The 19007-nt window shown below is 46.1% G+C and overlaps 1 protein-coding gene across 4 annotated transcripts in view; it reads right to left on the bottom strand.

Moving 5' to 3' along the window:
• The window catches only part of LOC134068529 (myomegalin-like), a 55853-nt gene that overhangs the window by 28196 nt on the left and 8650 nt on the right, over window positions 1–19007 (bottom strand). The window contains exons 5-9 of one of the 4 annotated variants that reach the window (XM_062524231.1): window positions 14369–14445; window positions 11340–11463; window positions 10888–11045; window positions 10561–10717; window positions 9253–9306 (exon numbers count right to left, since the gene is read on the bottom strand). In XM_062524231.1, coding sequence (XP_062380215.1) covers window positions 9253–9306; window positions 10561–10717; window positions 10888–11045; window positions 11340–11463; window positions 14369–14445 — 570 coding nt within the window. Of the gene's footprint in view, window positions 1–3093; window positions 5252–9252; window positions 9307–10560; window positions 10718–10887; window positions 11046–11339; window positions 11464–14368; window positions 14446–19007 lie in introns of those variants that run through there. The other 3 variants (XM_062524216.1, XM_062524207.1, XM_062524224.1) reach the window with 3 other exon arrangements.

Below are 19007 nucleotides of genomic sequence, written 5' to 3'. Positions count from 1 at the left end.
TAAAGAGAGAGAGAGAGAGAGAGAGAGAGAGAGAGAGAGGGAAAGAGAAATAAATGGGTGATATTTAGATCAATATACTGTAGTATCAGCTATCTAGGACCAGTAGTATTCCGTGTGCCACTAGAGAGAGATGAACATGGTGGGAGAGGGCATGAGAGAGGCAAGGCATAGTGAAGCGCACAGGTGTGCCAAACCCACAGGAGAACATCACAAGAGAGCTACACAATTCCCGCCCCAGTGTGGTGTGAGTGATCACGTGCCTGATTCACTGACCCTAATAATCCTCCTGATAGTGACCTGACACTCACACAGTGAGCTAATCTGGTCCTGTGTGCTGGGGGGAAAAGGCCAAGAGAATATCACAGCTATTTCCAAGCACACCTTTACAGCGGAAGTCAAAGAAATAGCTCATTGTTAGCGCTAATGCCCTACACCTGCCTGCAACACAAATCCTGTCCTATTGTTTATCAACATTCAACACATATGCAAATCTGCCCACAAACCCATATTTATACTTAGAGTTCGAGGTTATGGGGGGCAGTGCTCTGGGAGATAGTGGGAGTTCCAAGGGCAGTGAGGAACAAACGCTTGCTCTCTCGGTGAAGCATGTGATGGCGTGGCCTCGGGGGTTTGCTGTCAGTGAATATAGGCCAGCAGATCTGCCTCGCTCCCTCTTCTGCCGTGCGCTAGCCAACCTATTTAGGGCAGCGTGGATGCACTAGCGTTTCGCCTTTTCAGAGAGGGGAGATGTGCCGGCAAAAAATCGCTCTCTGATCTGGGAGGCTGGTCACGACAGAGCTCACATTCACATGTGTAATGATATTGCGATGTACGCATCCAATCACGTTATGCTTTTCTTTCCCTATGCGTATCTACCTCTACATCTAGCTGTTATGAACAGCAGTAGCCTGTGCTAGTCCTTTGTCTTTCCAGATTATGTCTCGTTGACTGAGGGCAGACATGTTTGCATTGGTCCTGTGTGGGGTTGACCACAACTAGCAGCTGAAGGTATATATTCAAATATCCATATGAACGCATATAGCACAATGGTATGGGAACTACATGAGTGATCTTTGTGAAACACATCACCATTGGACCACTGGGCCACTCAAATGTCCTACCAATGATGGCAGAAGCTGACGTTTTGAGTAAGTAGTCTCTTGTTCTCAACAAACCAGGCTTGTGCAAAATTCAGAATTGAATTGAGAATGACTCCTAAATTCCAATTAAATTCTTGAGTTTGAATTGAATTTGAATTGAGGTCAAAAACAGGATGCAGAATTACAATTCGAATTTGAATTAAGGGAAGTAGAATTGAAATTCAATGAAATTCAAATCAATTCATATACATAATATAAGGGTACGCTGCAAATTATTTGATTCTTATCAAGATAAAAAAATAGATTAGAAGTGTTAGATCATTTATATTGTTTGAAGCGTGAATTTCTTATTTTACGTAAGTGTTCAACTTTACACCATCTTAAATCAAGCACATCTTTTTTTGTCTCAAATAGGCATGAAATCTTAAAATGAGGTAAATACTGTTAAAATGAGATCTTTTACATCTCTCCCTCAAATTCTCATCAAAATAAAGCTTTTTTTAAGATTAAGTGACAAGAAAATTTGACTTAATTTAAGATGACATTTAAGATTTAAGATATCTTAAAACAGCAGTTTATGCTTATAACAACTTATGTAACAACTTTAAATATACGTAATTATACTTGTCACAAGCTGTGGTACTGTGGCGCAACAGGTTACGGCGTTAGTACCTTGTACTCGTCCAATTACCCACGGGGACCCGGTTCGAATCTCACCTGCGGTCATATCCGAATCCCTCCCCAACTCTTTCACTCACCTACCCGCTTCCTGTCTATCTTCATTGTCCTATCTGAATAAAGGCAAAAAGTCCAGAAAATATTCTTCCGAAAAAAAAGGAATATAATCTGAGGCTGTTTTTTAAGTAACCTCATTTTACAACCAGCATTTTATGCTTATATTAAGTATATTTTACTTATTTTGGGGATGTAAAAATTATATTTATAAGTAATCTTAAAAACAGCAATTTCAGCTAATGTTAAGTTTCCAAATACCTCTGTAGACATGCTTATTGCTAGATGTTTTTTTATTTATCTTAATTCACAAAATCTTGTCAAGTGAAATTATCTTGCTGCATGGACAAAAAAATTCACTTGTTTTGAGTACCTTTTACCTCAGATTTAGTGTTTTTATCTTGTTTTTAGACACCCTTTTTTGCAGTGTTTAACAATTAAGTTTCACAAAATGTGAGATATGATCTCAACAAACACACAATTTATAATTGAAAACAGTAATCAATTGCATTTCCAATGTAATTTTCCCTAAACTGAATGTATGTGAGATTCAACACATTCTTCCTGTTATGTGACATGTGAATTTGTTTTGAATTGCCATGAATTGAATTCCACTTCCTGTCATTCCAATTCCAATTCAAATTCAACTTCCTGTGGGGTGGGGCCAATTCAATTCAAATTCCAACTCATGAATTGAATGGAGGCAAATTCTAAAATTCGGAATTGTGCACAAGCCTGCAACAAACCTATTAGGCCTACGTTTACCTACAAGAGTTGTGCGAGTGTGACTAGCTGTCTTAGGAGACTGAAAAAGACCCGCGGCTGTTCTTAACACTGTCAAATGGATTACAAGTGTAATGCCACACGATACATGGTCTTAAAGAGACTCTTCAGTCCTCAGGCAACTGTGCTAGCTGGTGACATCGCCTACAGAGAAACCGGCTTCTCCTTTGTTTCAAATTCTTTTGGATAATGCCTTGATATGACAGAGCTATTCATTGTTTATGCAGACAAACTGGAAATAAAAGCTATTTTCTTCCCGTGTAAAAGTATCTATTCTTGGCTACTTTACAGTTAGCCCTAGACAAAGTCCTATGGTGTTACGAAATACTCTTATGCAATGGTGTTAGGTTTAGAGGCTAGATGTAAAGCTCAGGGCCCATATTCTTTAGGTATGCATGGATCATCACTCCCGGTGCCCAGACAAGAGTTCGCGATGGAGCTGGTCATAAAATAATGATGAGAGCCGCTGTTCCGGTACCTTCTTCTGGAAGCGGAAAGGCAAGCACTCCACATACACATCCTGCCACATGTCCTCCAGCTCGGCCAGTTCCAGGCCCAGGTCCACCTGGATGCGCGGCGGAGGTAGCTCCACCTCCGTGAGCTCGCACACCCCTCCGCCCACATACAGGCCCCTCACGCCCCGCACGGGGCTGCCCATCTTGACGCCTGCGTGCCGGAGGCCCGGTTTGACCAGCACGGGCAGTTTGCTGCCCTGAGGGCTGTGCACGGGCCTGTAGGAGCAGTTCTGCAGCAGGTAGAGCGCCACGGCCAGCTTGTCCGCGCCGCCCCCCACTCGGCCCAGGGGAAGCGCCGCGTGCTCTTCGGACAGGCAGTCCGAGTTCTGCTCCTCCGTGGGGTCCTCGTCCAGCGAGTGGCGCGGCCTGCGGGGGGAGGAGGCGGCGGCGGCGGCGGCGGGCACCAGGTCCAGGGACTCCACCGAGGGGCTGGAGCTGGCGTGGCCCAGCAGCGTGCGCTCGCTGTCGGAGGCGGTGGTGTGGCTGGTGGGCTGGGACTGGGAGTCGGGCACCAGCGTGGCGGAGGACGTGGGCTCGTCCTCGCGCTCCTCCCCGCTGGCGCTGCCGGCGGCGCTGGCCGAGTAGCGGGTGGACGGGCCGCAGGAGATGCTGCGCGCCACCTTGCGCGGCACCCGGCACACGGCCTCGTAGTCCGAGTCGGCCACGCGCAGGGCGCTGCAGCCGCGGCAACGGTGCCGGTGGGGCCGCTGGGGCGACGAGAGCTCGGAGGCGGCGGCGGTGGCGTTGTGGCAGTGGTGGTGCGCGCACTCGGCCAGCGTCTGGCCCTCCTCCTCCGCCCAGGACTCGTAGAGCGAGTACACCAGGTCCTCCTGCAGCAGCGCGCAGTACTTGGCGTGGTACAGGCCCGTCATGTCCACCGTGCACTCCTTGGCCGGGCACGAGGGGCCGGCCCCGGCGGTCAGCGCGTCGGCGCCGTTGTGCTTGCGGTACAGGCCGCCGATTAACTGCCGCAGGCGGTCCTTCTCCTGCATGAGCCGCTGGAGCCGCTCGATGGACAGCGCCTCCACGCGGGCGATCACCGTGTCGAAGCGGTACATGCGGTCCAGCATGAAGGCGCACTTGCTGCAGGCGAACTCGCCGCTGCCGTCGCGCGTCACCTCGCGGCCCAGCGCGTGCGACAGCAGCACCTGCAGGTTGAGCTTGGCGGCCGGGTGGAAGATCCAGCGCCGCTGGTTGCCGCACAGCTCGCGGGCGCAGATGCGACACACCTCCTTCATCTTGGTATCCAGCATGGGGCAGCCGCAGCACAGACCAAACAGCAGGAATGAATGGAGGTCTCTGTTCAGTGCTCCCTCAATGCAAGCACTGTCGGGCACCAGTGATTTTAAACTGAATGCACCATTTGGATGATGAGACAAAAAAATCACAGCTTCACAGCTTTGTTAAAAAAACTATACAATTTCAAGTCAGTCCAAAAATAATTTTCTTGCTTCATGGACATTTAAATACAAAAAATACATTTGAATAGGCTAAATAAATCATGAAAATATAAACTATGACTATTAATGTAAATATTTGGCATCTTGCATGTTTAAGCAGAGGCAGAATAGGTTACAGCAGCAGAATAGTGGGGGGCGTTTTTAGACAGCCCATCTTTAATAAGAAATGCCGAGCGATGACAAACTTGCGCGTGCGACATGCGAGAGCAAGCGACGCTACAGCGTCCGCCGGATGAATGAGCGTCTACGTAAAAAAGCAGCGATATTTCTGGGTTCCTTTGTACCCCAAAAAGCAGAGCATGTCCTGTTCTTCAGTTAATCCCGATGGAAATTCTGGCGCAGTCTTTAGGAAAATGGATAACGTTCATGACGTTGTATTCCTTGAGTCCATCGGAGGCATTCTTAAGATTCTTTGACATAGTCCTTGGATTGTCACATCTTCCCTCGCTGAACGTGAGCTACATCACTACATCCGCTGTCAAGATAGAGCTCGCGCTGTCAGGGAGATCACCGGTAGTTCTTCAGCCAGACCGTCGGACTGCAGGTTACTGAAACTACGCTTTGTTTCTTCCAGTGCGCGTTGAATTTATATGTTTTTCGACAGAGCAGCGTCGTGATTTCATATTTACAGCAAGGTCTTGTTATAGCTATCTGCCAAGCGGCATGGATCACACTATAAAAGATCCATAAGACAGATAGCAATGATGTGGCAGCGCAGTGTGGTTGGCGAGACCTGCAAACACGGCATGTACCATTTCCTCATTTAGGGGCGTCGGTTTTAACACACTCCGTCACACCATGGTTATAATGCAAAACGAAGAATATTTTAATGCATTTCCAGTATTTCAAAGGTTAAGAAATGAACACTGCTGCACTCACTAAGATCGAAATAAAAAAACAACATTCTCGTATGCTATTTATGAGTGTGCGACTACCCACGCAAGTGTTGCATTCTCCCTGTGTTCTCTACTAAGTCGCAATGTGTCCAGTTGAGTGAGCAGGTGAAATGTTCATTTGTAATAATTACAAAACGTCCCATGGGCGCTGTATGGGCACATATTGCGAGAATTTGATTATGTTACAGAAATCTTAAAAAGACACCCACGTCTACCAAAGGACTACCAATGACACCCATGCCTGCTCACTTTGTCGACTTGTGAGTCAAATATCAAAGGTAACCCAGTAAAAATGACCCTACAGCTTCAACCCAGCATCTGGAGAAATAACCCAGTATACACAGTTTAAGCAATAATGACAGTGCCCCCGTCTTCTGATAGCCCAGGGATATAGGCCTATTAGTATTTCGTGATGATCTCCCCTATAACATGTGACCACGGGAGACTGTAGGCTATATTTAGATCTATATAAAATAGAATTACTAACAAGGCAGTCTTCAGGGAAAATATAAAGACCAAGCCATCAGATTACTTTTGAGCTGAGTACCATGCATGCACTACAGAGGGTGGAATTGTACATTCCATGTAATGTCTATGTAGCTTGTACATTACATTTGCCTCTATAAAATATATATAAAGCTGTCAAATTCAGTGGCTTATATAACTTCCAGTGATGTTTAATGTGACCTTATTTGAGCACTTCAACAAAACAAAGAAACATTAGTGCTTCTTACAGCGGCAAAGCTAATTTATTTAAGAACAAACAATGCCTGAAGCCTTGCTTGAACTCATTTCAACTGAAACCAGCCTGGCAAGCTCTTTTATCCCATTTCATCACAGCAAAGAAGATCATCTAAAACAGTGCTCCGAAATCAGGAATGAACACTTTATCGAAGCTCCCATGCCATTCATTGCCCATCACATCTCTGCCTATTTGACAAAGCACTGATCAATACGCCACCATTATAGGCAGAAACGTACGCAACCACAAACACTTAAGGTCTCATTACATGACACCAACACCAGAGATCCCTTAAGGAGCCTATAAATCATTCAGCGTCTGAGCTGGGGCTGGGCCTCATCTGGCCCGAATCCAGCAGATCCACCTCACACCGGACCGGACCTGCGCCGGACCTGCGCCGGAGTCCCACACGCCACCTGAGGGTGTGAGCCAGGGCTGGCAGGGGCATCAGAAACCCCCGCTGACTAATTAACCGTAAATCACCAGCGCTGTGGACCCTCACGGCTTCACTCCTGCCTCTATCAGTGACACACACAGCTGAGTTACACCACCCATCCATCTGAGGAAAGGTCAGACTTCACCAAGAGGAGAGAGGGAGCCAAACGCCCACCAACACACAAAGGACACACAGTGCAACCCTGGGGACAGACAGCACGCCAACAAAGCAGAGAGGAGAGCAAGCAGAGGAGCGGGGCGTTTTGTGTTTAGTGTTTTGTGTTTTTAAAACGCCCCGGTTACATAAACTCGGAGGGGAGCCTGATTTCAAATCCCTCAGCTGGTTTCCATACAAATTGGAGTAAACACTCCTGAGGGCTGTGTAGACAGTCATGCTCCCCCATGTGACTGCAGAGCCCATCTTTGGAGACCCCCTCCCATTCCTTTCCTCAAAATAAACAGCACTGAAGAAACGACACCTCCGATCCTCTTACAGGGGAAGCACAAGTGTAAACCAATCGGATAACTACACTCACTGTCGAGCTTCCTATTTACTCATACATACGATAACACTTTATATTACAGAGCCCTTGTTACAGTGTGACAAATAGAGTAACACAGTAAAATACCATGTGCTTATGTTGTATAACACACAACACTACATACAGATTATGAGGCCTACCCGTGTAATGGTAGATGGTTGTTGTGGCTATATGGTACAGTAGGTAGGGGTGGATGAGACCTTCAAGAGAAACTATGCTCTACCAATTCAGTGGTAACTGTAATGTACTCGGGTTAGGCTTTCTGCATATGTTTCCAATGAAGTTACATTTACTGCTACAGTAGAACAAATATGAAAAGCCATGCTTACCATCAACTACCTAACTGGTTTGCTTAATTGCACATACAGTAGTAACACATAAAGTTATTATATTTGAAACGTATAACTATTAAACCTACCCCTAAAGCTATTACTATGTTTCATGTAGGTGAGTATAGCTAGGACTTCAATTTCCCCTTTAGATTTGAGAACAGCGTCAATACAGTGGTTAACTTGCCATCAGCCTCTAACCTCACCCCATAGCCACAACACTTTATTCTAGAGGAAATAACACACTTTGTCACGCTGTATTTCATTGTGTAGATAGTCAGTAATAAGGGTTTTGTAAAGTGTTACCATACATACCCATCATATATTTTTTTTAATGCATCAAGACGATTTGTCAATGTGCCATACATAATACAGCATTTTAACACGACTTTCTGTGTTGCTGAAACGAGACAAGAGCTGAACTGGGAAGCTGCAGCGATGACTGTGACATGTCAAGTTTGAGTCCTTGGAGCTCTGAACTCTGTCCAGTCTGTGGGGGTGTGCTCTGTGTCAGAGCATTTGGTTAATATTAGCTCAAAAAGTCAGGATGAGTGTAACCTCTTGCAGCAGAGGCATGACCCACTTCAGCAAGCCAAAACACATTTACTCGCTCATACACATGCATGCTTGCACGCCCCCACCACCCCCCTCCCAGTTGTGTGCTCACAGAAAACGATCACAAAATTCATGCTCGATCAGAGGAAATACCAGTCTGAGCAGTATGGTGGCTGTGAGGCATTCTCACCCTCACTGAGAGTTGGCCCTACCAGCGTTCTGGGTGGGGTTGGGACCTGCGTGCGGAATTCAAGCCTGACTATTCCTGCCAAGTCCTTTGCATATTCAAGTCAGCTGATTTACAAGTGAAAAATGTGCCTCGTGCATGGAAGGCCGGGCATTTCTATGAAACCCTCGTAAACTAAAATTCACCTCAGCGCCTCTTCTACATGTGCACAGGTCTGTGTAAACAAGAGCTGCCGCGTCATGACTGACAGAACAAAAACAGCTAAGGAGTTACACCAATAGCCAAATGCTTTTAAAAATAATCTATAACACATCCAGTGTAAAAAATAACCCATTACGATCACATTATTACGCCGCCACCTCTAAATAACATAGTCCGCAGACTTTTGCGCCACTGAGGAATCTATCACATAACAAACCACTGATGCTATCGGCCGGTCTTGTGCCTGTGCGACGGGGTCACGTAGCCACTGACATAAATATCAGCTCGTTTGTTTGTCCCCCTCAGCCCAAAATAACTGGGCGCACTGAACGCTGAGAGACACACACACACACACACACACAGTGGGTAAACAATAGCGCCAGCAGCTGCTATGAGAGGATTACATAAAGTCTCTACGAGGACAGGTGACAATCAGTCTGCTCTGTGGCCTTATCACAATTACTACTGTGCAAACCTCAACTCTTTAATGTAAATGTTCTTCTGTTAAGACAGACATAGTATCTCTCTCTCTAGGCTGAGATCTGTTTGAAGGTGACCTTTGCTACCTTGCTTTTCCACCAGGGGGAGTGATCTCATCAGCCAAGCAGATGGTCTGTCTGTGTGTGGGTGAGTGCGTGTGTGTGTGTGTGTGTGTGTGTGTGGGGGGTGGGGGGGGGGGTGTGGGGGGGGCTGGTCTAGTTGCACAGGCACGTGTAGACACACATGATCTCAAATACATACATACACAGACAAAACATACACACGTGACACGCACCTGCATTTCTTGCTGTATACGCAGTCTCTCCCGACCCAGCTCCTCTTGATAGAACTGGAAGGTGCGCGTGTGAAAGAGAGAGAGAGAAAGAGATCATGATGATGATGATGATGATGATGACAGATATGCAATTAAGACAGATCCTTTTCATCACACTGAACAGCTGTGAGAGTGTCAGCAGAATGCTGAGATCTAATCAATTGGACCAATCAGAAATCATAACGTATTCATAGGCAGCCTTTTTATTTAATTCAAACAAATACCTCTGCTACTGTATACAAGCATTGTCTTCATCTATTAGACCATCTATCAACATGAATAATGAAGATGTCACTACAGAAAAGCATGCTCATTTAAGTCATAAGCCCTGAGAGGCCACAGTTTACACTGATTCTAGAACAGCTAGGGGCATTGTTGGACAGAACTTGGGCACAAAGCGCAAGCGGAGTATAAGAGGCTTATTGCTTTTCTAAAACAGTTATTACATATATCTGGCAAGATTTCATGAAACAAAGGCACAGCAACAAGAGATGTAATGATGTATTCGTAGATAACCATTCGTCTGCCAAGAAATGTATTTCCATTATCTGAATGGTTCCAAGCAACATCGAGTCACACAGCTACTCTAATTGTGCAGGTAGAACGAAATGTAGTCAAGGTGTATGTTTGTGTTGGATTTTACAATGGCATCCAATGCGATTCAGCCAATCATAATCAAGGACCAGAACTATCCGTGTTAGAAAAACATATAACTATGAACCTTGAACCCTTTGACCCCCTTCAACATTTTTAGACGTTGCATATTGGAATGTCACAGTCTATGTCTGTATAGTATACATTGTGTGTGTGTGTGTGTGTGTGTGTGTGTGTGTGGTGTGTGTGTGTGTGTGTGTGTATGTGTGTGTGTGTGTGTGTGTGTGTGTGTGTGTGTGTGTGTGTGTGTGAGTGTGTGTGTGTGTGTGTGTGTGTGTGTGGTGTGTTGACTTCAAGAAAGCCCTGCATTGTGGTATGCGTTAGTGGCCTTGACCCAAAATAAAACAGTTCAGGATGTTATGGCAGCAATGTCAAGAACCTGTATATGTGTGTGTGTGTGTGTTTGTGTTTGCGTGCACGTGCGTGTGTGTTTGTGTTTGCGTGCACGTGCGTGTGTGTGTGTTTGTTTGCGTGTGTGTGCGTGTGTGTGTATGTGTGTGTGCTTGTGTGCATGTGTGTGTGTATGTGTGTGTGCGTGTGTGTGCATGTGTGTGTATGTGTGTGTGTATGTATGTGTGTGTGTGTGCCTCGTGTTTCCCCCGTGTGTGCTCTCACCTCTGCATCTCTCTCCTTCTGCAGTAGTGAGGAGTTGAGCTCCTCCACCTGTTCCTCCAGCTGCTCCACCCTCTCACCCAGAGCCTTCCTCTCCCCCGTCAGCTCCCCGATGGCTCGCTCCTTACTGCACAGCGCCTGCCTCAACTCCTCTATAACTCTACAGCAGCACAGGGCACAAGAAGGGGGTGACTGTCAAAACAAGCAGCTCAATACCAACCAAATTAAACTTCTGTCTTTTCAAGGTGATGGAATGGGAAAATCTATCATAAACGTGCCAGTATTAGGTCAGTATTATCATGGAATACTGGTCACTTCCTTGTTTCTTACCGGTCTTTATCTCCATCTGGCAGTGTGTTGACCAAAGGTATGTTCTCCTCCTCTGGTGTCTCGCTCGTACCCGTCTCCATGGTGACACATGAATTCTGGGAGCGGGTGTCTGCCAGGGTGGCCATTCTTTCGGCCTCATTTCGGGCTAGTAGGGCCTCCTGAAGAAGAACGGCATCATTACTATTGCACTATTTATGTGTGTGTGTGTGTGTGTGTTTACGTGCCTCTGTGTGTGTGTGTGTGTGTGTGTGTGTGTGTGTGTGTTTACAGTATGTATGTGGTGTGTGTGTGTGTGTGTGTGTGTGTGTGTGTGTGTGTGTGTTTGTGTGTTTGTGTGTGTGTGTGTGTGTGTTTACAGTATGTATGTATGTGTGTGTGTGTGTGTGTGTGTGTGTGTGTGTGTGTTTACAGTATGTATATGTGTGTGTGTGTGTGTGTGTGTGTGTACGCACCTCCTGCAGGAGCTGGATCCTGGTCTCCAGCACCTCCTGCATGTGGTTGATCTCCTGCTGCCTCTCATCACATCGTCGCTGCACCTCAGCCTCATTGTGATTGGTCAGGCTCTCTGCTGTTGTTCTGTCAACACAGGGACATTGCCTTTACAAAGCCACACAGAAGGGACACCTAATGGGGGAATATTCCAGTATACGCACCAGATACTACTGTAGTCAAAATTTATTATTTAACATGTTTAACATGAACACAATCTACAATATGCCATAATCCTGTATGACCCAGATCATGTTGCATGATACAGAGACATAAAACATGACTTCATGAATTCATTGATGAGAGATACACACACACGCACACACTCTGTGCATCCTGAATTGCTTTTCCAGCTGGCCATTACCCTGACACACACACTCGTGCACCAAATGGTGTCTTTACGTGTTGCTTTTTTTGACCTCACCAGCGACATATCGACTCACGTCCCAGCTACTTCCTGATCCTGCCTGCTGATGTCACATCCATTCACCAGTGTGTCCTACTGACCCGCACCACTGGAGGGACGGTGAGCTGACCCAGGGGAAATAATTCTCTCAGCGATCGCTCGCTCATCCACGTTGACCTCGCGTGAAACTCATTCTCATTCCCACGGATTCTTTGTCAAACTCGAGTCTTTTCTCTGGCCGATTACAGATCTTAAGAATACTCAAGATCAAGATATTATAGATTTATGAGATATAATATATAAGAGGAAGTCACCACTATATTTTGTCATGTGAGCTGGGGACTTCAGTTGCAAAAAAAACAACAACCTTTTAAAATGATTTTTCTCTGTCATTACAGGACACTATTAGCTGACGCTCTTCTCCAGAGCGACTTCTGGTATTCTTACTACAGGGACAGTCCCTCTGGGGCAGCTCAGGGTAAAGTGCCTTGCTCAGGGGCACAATGGTGATACATCCTGGCACTAAACTAACAACCCTCTGCCGTTTCCACTTGCCACTTGGAGCATAGAGTATATGGTTCTGCGCTGTAGATACAGCTGTCCCCTTGACAGCCCAGGACAGCTCTAACGTACAGAATTAAGCTCTCCCGGCCCGCCGACAGTTCTTTCTGACGACAATTCTGGAATCTGTACTATACCAAGCAGCTGAAATCCACACCGGATCAAAGATGACATAAGCATGGTCCATCTTGGTAGCGTCCACTAATATGACGGACACGTCGGATCTCTCTCAATCTAAGAATGGCAAACGCCATGCTGTCTGAGGGCAGCAGCCTCTTTGCGCTCTTTTTAAACTCTGATGAGCAATGGCAGCTCAGATGACGGCCTCGACGGCTTATTTAGGTGCAGACGACCCTGTGAGTCTGCACGACTGCCGATGACGGGCCCTTCCTCTTTCTGTAACACCTCTCCACAACTTCAACAATGCTTTTACCTTCACATGTACAGTTATACGAAACCTACTTTTAGGTATACTTTTATCTGCTATAATTACTGTTTGGTTTTTGTTTATGTAAAGCACATTGAATGACCTCTGTGTATGAAATGTGCTATATAAATAAACTTGACTTGACTTGACTTGACCTGCCTTGCGCACAGAAGCAAAGTCCCCCACACCGGACTCAAACTGTGCACCCATCGGACGTGGGCGGTGGCGTTGCAGGTGAGGAGGCTAAAACCTATATGCAAGCTTCAGATGTCCAAAGTGAGGCTTCTCACTCCACTGCACAACCCTGTAGTTACTGGTTGCCATCACCTATGGCTAAGAACACATGAGTGGCATGGACAGCGGTTCTCCTCTAGTGCCAATGGGAAGTTACAGCACTCTCAGGTTGCAGCTGAGTCAGCCAAGGGTTTGGTCCTGATCAGCTGCTGATCGAGCTCAGCGTGGGTTCAAGTTTGCGTACAGACTTATGGTACAGCTTCTGCTGATGAACAGGCTGCTCTGGGTCTCACTCATTCGCAGACACACAGAAAACTGTATCAATATGGGAGACACACGCTTAACAGCCATCTCTATGCAGAAAGACTTCATCAAACAGAATAGAAGATCCAGACTGGAGATCGTCATCTTCATAATATCTAAAATCTCGAAACTAGTGTCATTATCATATGATGATTAGCCTTCTGCAGATGGGGATCAATGAATAATGCATTATATGCACAAGTCCAAGTCTCTGTGTGATGGATATTTTCCATCTGCAATATCAATGTCCTCCCTCCCTCTCCGTGCGCATCTCTTTCACTAGGTGTCATCCATCAGGCTCACTTAATCCCCACTAATCAATTCCTCTGTCCAGTTCCCTCCCACTCCCCGCGCTCTCTCTCTCGGCTCTCTGGGAATCTGCCAGACCGATAGGTGATGGGGAGGTGTTGGCTTCCTCGCACCCGCTATCACGCCAGGCTGTCAGCCCTGCTATATGGCCCCCCTGGCTGGGCTGGAGGCAGCCTGTGTGCTTGGCTGGGCCAGCTGTTCCTGGGACACATGAGCCGTCATGAAGCTGGTGAGGAATCAATATGGATCGGCAGTCTGTGACGGCAGCTTTAAGTGAGCTGCAGCCTCGTTATGTGTGCATGGGACCATCAAACGAAGAACAACAGCCTCCAAAGTCCTTAAAGCACATACATATGAAGGACAATAAAGGCTAATGGTTTTCCAGCATTCCTGACTTGTGCAGACTACGAGTAATTAAGCAGAACAAAGTATGCTACATGGAGGGATTTGACCAAAGGTTATCTAAATATTTACATCAAGGGTATGTGTTAGAAGGATTTGTGAGTACATTTCTCACTTCAAATATCTTAGCGACACTGCTCACTGAGAGGCATACTTAACTAATGGGCCATAGAAAATGGGAATCTGACGAGCATAAATGACTGTGTTACATAGTTCTGCCTTTGTTGAGTAAAATGTATATTCGACTTCAAATTCAGTAAAACAGTTTGCAATGGCAGATACACCAAAGGGGAGAAAATGTATCTGTAACATGAAAGACCTGTCAAACACAAATGCAGACGTTTACTTACATAGCCTTGTCAAGGAGCTGCTGTTTTTCTTGCAACTCCTGCTTCAAGCTCTCAACCTCTACTTTCAACTCGATGTTCTGAAACAGAGCAGAAAGAGATGCCATTAATCATTCAGCACATAGAAAACACACGCACAGCTTCAAATCAAACAGGGCTTATAGTCACATTTCCATACTGGGACACATATTCAATAGCAAGGCGATAAGATGTTGCTGTGATGCAAGTCAAGAGAAATCGTATCAATCAACAACTGACAAAGCACTCATCAGATTTGAGATTTGCATGGGCTGTAGGAATTGTATCTTGTGTCAGCTGGACAGTATTTGCTGTGCATACGCACTTTCATACACGTACCAGCACTACCCCCCCCCCCCCCCACACACACACACAGCAGGGGTGGAAATTAAAGTGTGAAAATGTGGAAATGTATCAGCCAATAGCAGATTTCTGGTCAAATTAACCAGCCACTCAATGTTAAAATATAACTTTGTGTCTGAAATCTACCAGCCACTCTCACATTTTACCAGCATTTGGCTGGTGGCTGGTGCTAATTTCCATCCCTGACACACAGACATATACACAGCACTACCCCCCCCATACACACATACACAGCACTACCCCCCTCCCTCCACACACACACACACACACACACACACACACACACACACACACACACATACACAGCACTACCCCCCCCCCCTCCACAAACACACACACACACATACACAACACTACCCCCCCATACACACATACACTGGAGCACACATCAAGAGGCTGCCGCTGATGAACCCAGAGTCTGTACTTTACTGGGCCTCAGCTCAGACGTCCGTGACAAGCCTCACACAGGACAGCTCAGATGACTATGTGTGACTGGACACGATATGACTGCCCTGCAGATAGAGGGTGTGTGTGCGTGTGTATTTGTGTGTGTGTGTGTGTCCAGGCCTAAGCCATGGAAGACACAACAAGCTTTTTAAATTAACTTTAAAGGTGAAATATGTAGTGTGTGTATGTGTGTGTGTGTGTGTGTGTGTGTGTGTGTGTGTATGTGTGTGTGTGTGTGTGTGTGTTTGTGTGTGTGTGTGTGCATGCATGTGTGCAAGCATGTGGGTGGGCGCTCTTGCACGTGCATAGCTGTATAGTAAGTGTGTCTGTGTGTCCTTTAATCTGCTGTATCTGACAGAACATGAAGTGCTGCTATACCTACAGTAACCTCTCTCCCTCCCCTCCAAGCCCTCAATCACATCCACATGTGCCATTCTCTCTCTCCCTCTCTCTCATTCCCTCTCTCTCTCTCTCTCTCTCTCTCTCTCTCTGTCTCCTGCCATCTCACTCTTTCGCTCCCACTTGATTAATCAGGGCGTCACTTAACACCGCGCCGGGGCATCTTTCACTGCCGTCATGCCTTTTTAAATATAGCTCTGTGGGAATGCAGCCTGGGCTGGCGGAGGGGAGCGAGCCGACAGCTGCGGCCCGTTGTTTACCTGCTCCCCTCGCACCCCTGGGCCCCGGGGCCCTGATCGCACGGCACGGCACGCACGGCCGCACCGGTGCCCAGTGGCCTTAGCAGGGAGCGCTGGGATGCCTGCAGCGACGCAGCGCAGATCCCTGGTGCTCAGTGGCGGCCAGAGGGATTAGTGCACAGGCACGCCAGGGGCCAGCGGGACACGGCAAGCACACACACACACACACACACACACACAAACACACGTCCGCATCCAGGCACGTGTCTATATAGGTGCCTGTACACACGGCACCGTGCAGCCAATAGGCAACAGGTGACAACAGACATCCATCACACTCGTCCATCAGATACATACTGAATACATTCAATCAGTTTGATATGAGACTAAGTTCTGGGATTGGGAAATGCTGTCCGTCGCTAACCAACAGTATGTTTGTTCCGTTATTGACCTTTGGGTGATGTTCGTGCTTGGCAAAGTGGTTAGGAACTCCCAATCCAAACAGGTGGTGTGCAAGAGACATGGCCACTTCCTCTTGTTAGAATGTGTGTGACCTTTAGTGGAGCACAGGCACAGCCATGCCAAGGTACATTATGCACATCTCTCTCTCTCCTCTCTCTCTTTCTCTCTCTCTCTATCTATCTTGCTCGCTCCCTCCCTCCCTCCCTCCCTCCCTCCCATACACTCACCCGCACGACCACACACTCTCCCAGACACTCTGAGCATCCCTGGTGATGGTGTTATGCAGCACGTGAGTTGATATTGCAAAGCACTCTCCCGCACGTGCTAGCTACCGTGCTGATAAATCACAGCCTACATTATACAGTAATGTCCCGTGTATAAGCTGCATTGTGCATAAGCCGCAGGGCAGTGTTTCGTGCAAGTTAAAAGGCACAAAACCATATTAATACCATATTACTGTAACTGTCCCTATGTAACAACCTCATGGCGGAAGAATTTTTGCAAAATGTATGTATAAGCCGTGGCTAATAGTCGGGAAATGACAGTAAAACACAAGTAGTCAGACCCTTCTGCATGTGGATGGAAAACAACAAAGATACAATGACCCAAGATCAGTATACGTTGTAATCCAGCACCCTACACTATCTTACTGCAAAGGACAGCAGGAAACAGATGCCATACCTACATGTATGAATTACTACAAATAAGTCTATTTACATACTGTAGAGCCTACATCACCAAAAGCAGCCATATCATTTGCGTCAGAAACGTATGCCTTAAATCACAACACTCAATTTTAACAGCATGAACACCTGTAGTATAACTCATAGCCTAACCTCTCTCTCTCTCTCTCTCCCTCTCTCTCCCCCCCTCTCACTCCCCCCCCTCTCTCTCTCTCTGAGGCTAAATTTAGTGTGGATCCACCTGCTGTTTTTGTCCCTCAGCCCACGGCAACAGATACTCGTTAACTACTTGACTAGTCACCTCAGCCTCCGATTGGTCCAGGCGTGAGAGAAAGGTCAGGAGCAGTGCCGTCCGTATTCCATAACACACATACTGTACATCACAGCACAAATACGCACAAGGGGAAACACACACCACCCACAAACTCACAATCTCATCTAGTGTTGACTGTTCTTTGAAATCACACAATCATATTTCATCATATCAGGGATTAAGATGATATTAGCTCTAGCCTACATATTCTGACTTTGGCAGAATTGGTATATATGTTCACCTGAAAATATTTGTGAAAAACATTTATGTAAAAACAAGACAAACATTTTTAATGCAAATTCAATCTAACATGCATCAATCTGTCAGTCATTCATCCAATGCTTTTTATGCATATGCATTCTTGAATATCAGTATAAATTAGATTAAAAATAGTAAAATACCATCTTGCTTACACACTATATAGAATTGTAACGATTGATTCATGACACGTCTTTCCAATACACAAGCCTATTAGAGCACACCTTCACATATCCCAAATGAGCATATGATCATTTGTCCTCTTTAAATCTATGTATTGCATTTCCAAACAAAGGTATGTCTGCCATAACAGCCTTCCATCTTAAGGAATTAAGTTTCAGTGTCTTGTCCATTAGACTAACAGTGAAAGATAGACATGAAACTAAGCTTCATGTCTCATACATCTCATCTCGGCTTCATCCCTAATCACCAAATTCTACAACATCAAGGTGTGAATGCCATCAGCCTTAATCCAGCCGGTTGATGCCGCCGTGCATCTCTTTGAAGTGTCTGTGCTGTGGTGGCTTTAGCATGAGGATCAGAGTGTGATTTGTCTGTTGATGAGTGTGTGTGATTGGCATGTCATCTCTTGCTGAATGATGGCCATACAAGGGGTTCAATGGTGATAAGAAAGAGATTAGAAGTGTAGAAATTTAATTTGGATCAGACGAGTGACATACGGCATGTGTGTGTGTGTGTGTCTGTCTGTGTGTGTGTGTGTGTGTGTGTGTGTATGTGTGTGTGTGCGTGCGTGCGTGCGTGCGTGCGTGCGTGCGTGCGTGCGTGCGTGCGTGTGTTTACGTGTGGACACATTTGAGCATGAGTGTGTGTATTGGAGCCTGAGTTGTTATTGAGGGTTACCAGAGGGACAGAGAGCCAGGCCCATGGCTGCTGCCCTTTCCCTGGGATTAGGGGATACTGATAGAGCACAGGGCCACAGCGCATTGTGATTACACACAGCCAGGAGGATTGACTAGACTGACAGACAAACAGTACCAGTGAACACACACGCACACACACACGCACACGCACACGCACACGCACACGCACACACACACGCACATACAGTACATACACACCTGAACTAAACCAACTAACTTCACTAATAGAATACTAAATCCCTAAAATACACATATATCGTAGCATCTTTTGCAAGTGACCGTTGTGAAGCATACTGAAGTACTTCTGTAGAAAACTGTCCATGCTGCCTGAGAACCCCACAACAAACTGTAGACTTTCACCATATTTCCAAACCACAATTTCATTTATTTTATTTGAAGGAGTACATGTTAACCATTAATAACTAATATGTGTATGTATCAGTGCTCAAAGGGGTCTTACTAAGGGTCCTATTAATTGCCGTTGCACATTTATTAGGGTTTTATTGAACAATTTCTTCTACTCAATCAATAGGTCATTAATTCTTGGTAAATCTTTAATTAGCAACTAGTAAGGTTAAT

The sequence above is a fragment of the Sardina pilchardus genome, chromosome 2 (genome assembly GCF_963854185.1).
Source record: "Sardina pilchardus chromosome 2, fSarPil1.1, whole genome shotgun sequence".
Lineage (NCBI taxonomy): Eukaryota > Metazoa > Chordata > Actinopteri > Clupeiformes > Clupeidae > Sardina > Sardina pilchardus.
This window is presented reverse-complemented; position numbering and strand designations above follow the sequence as displayed.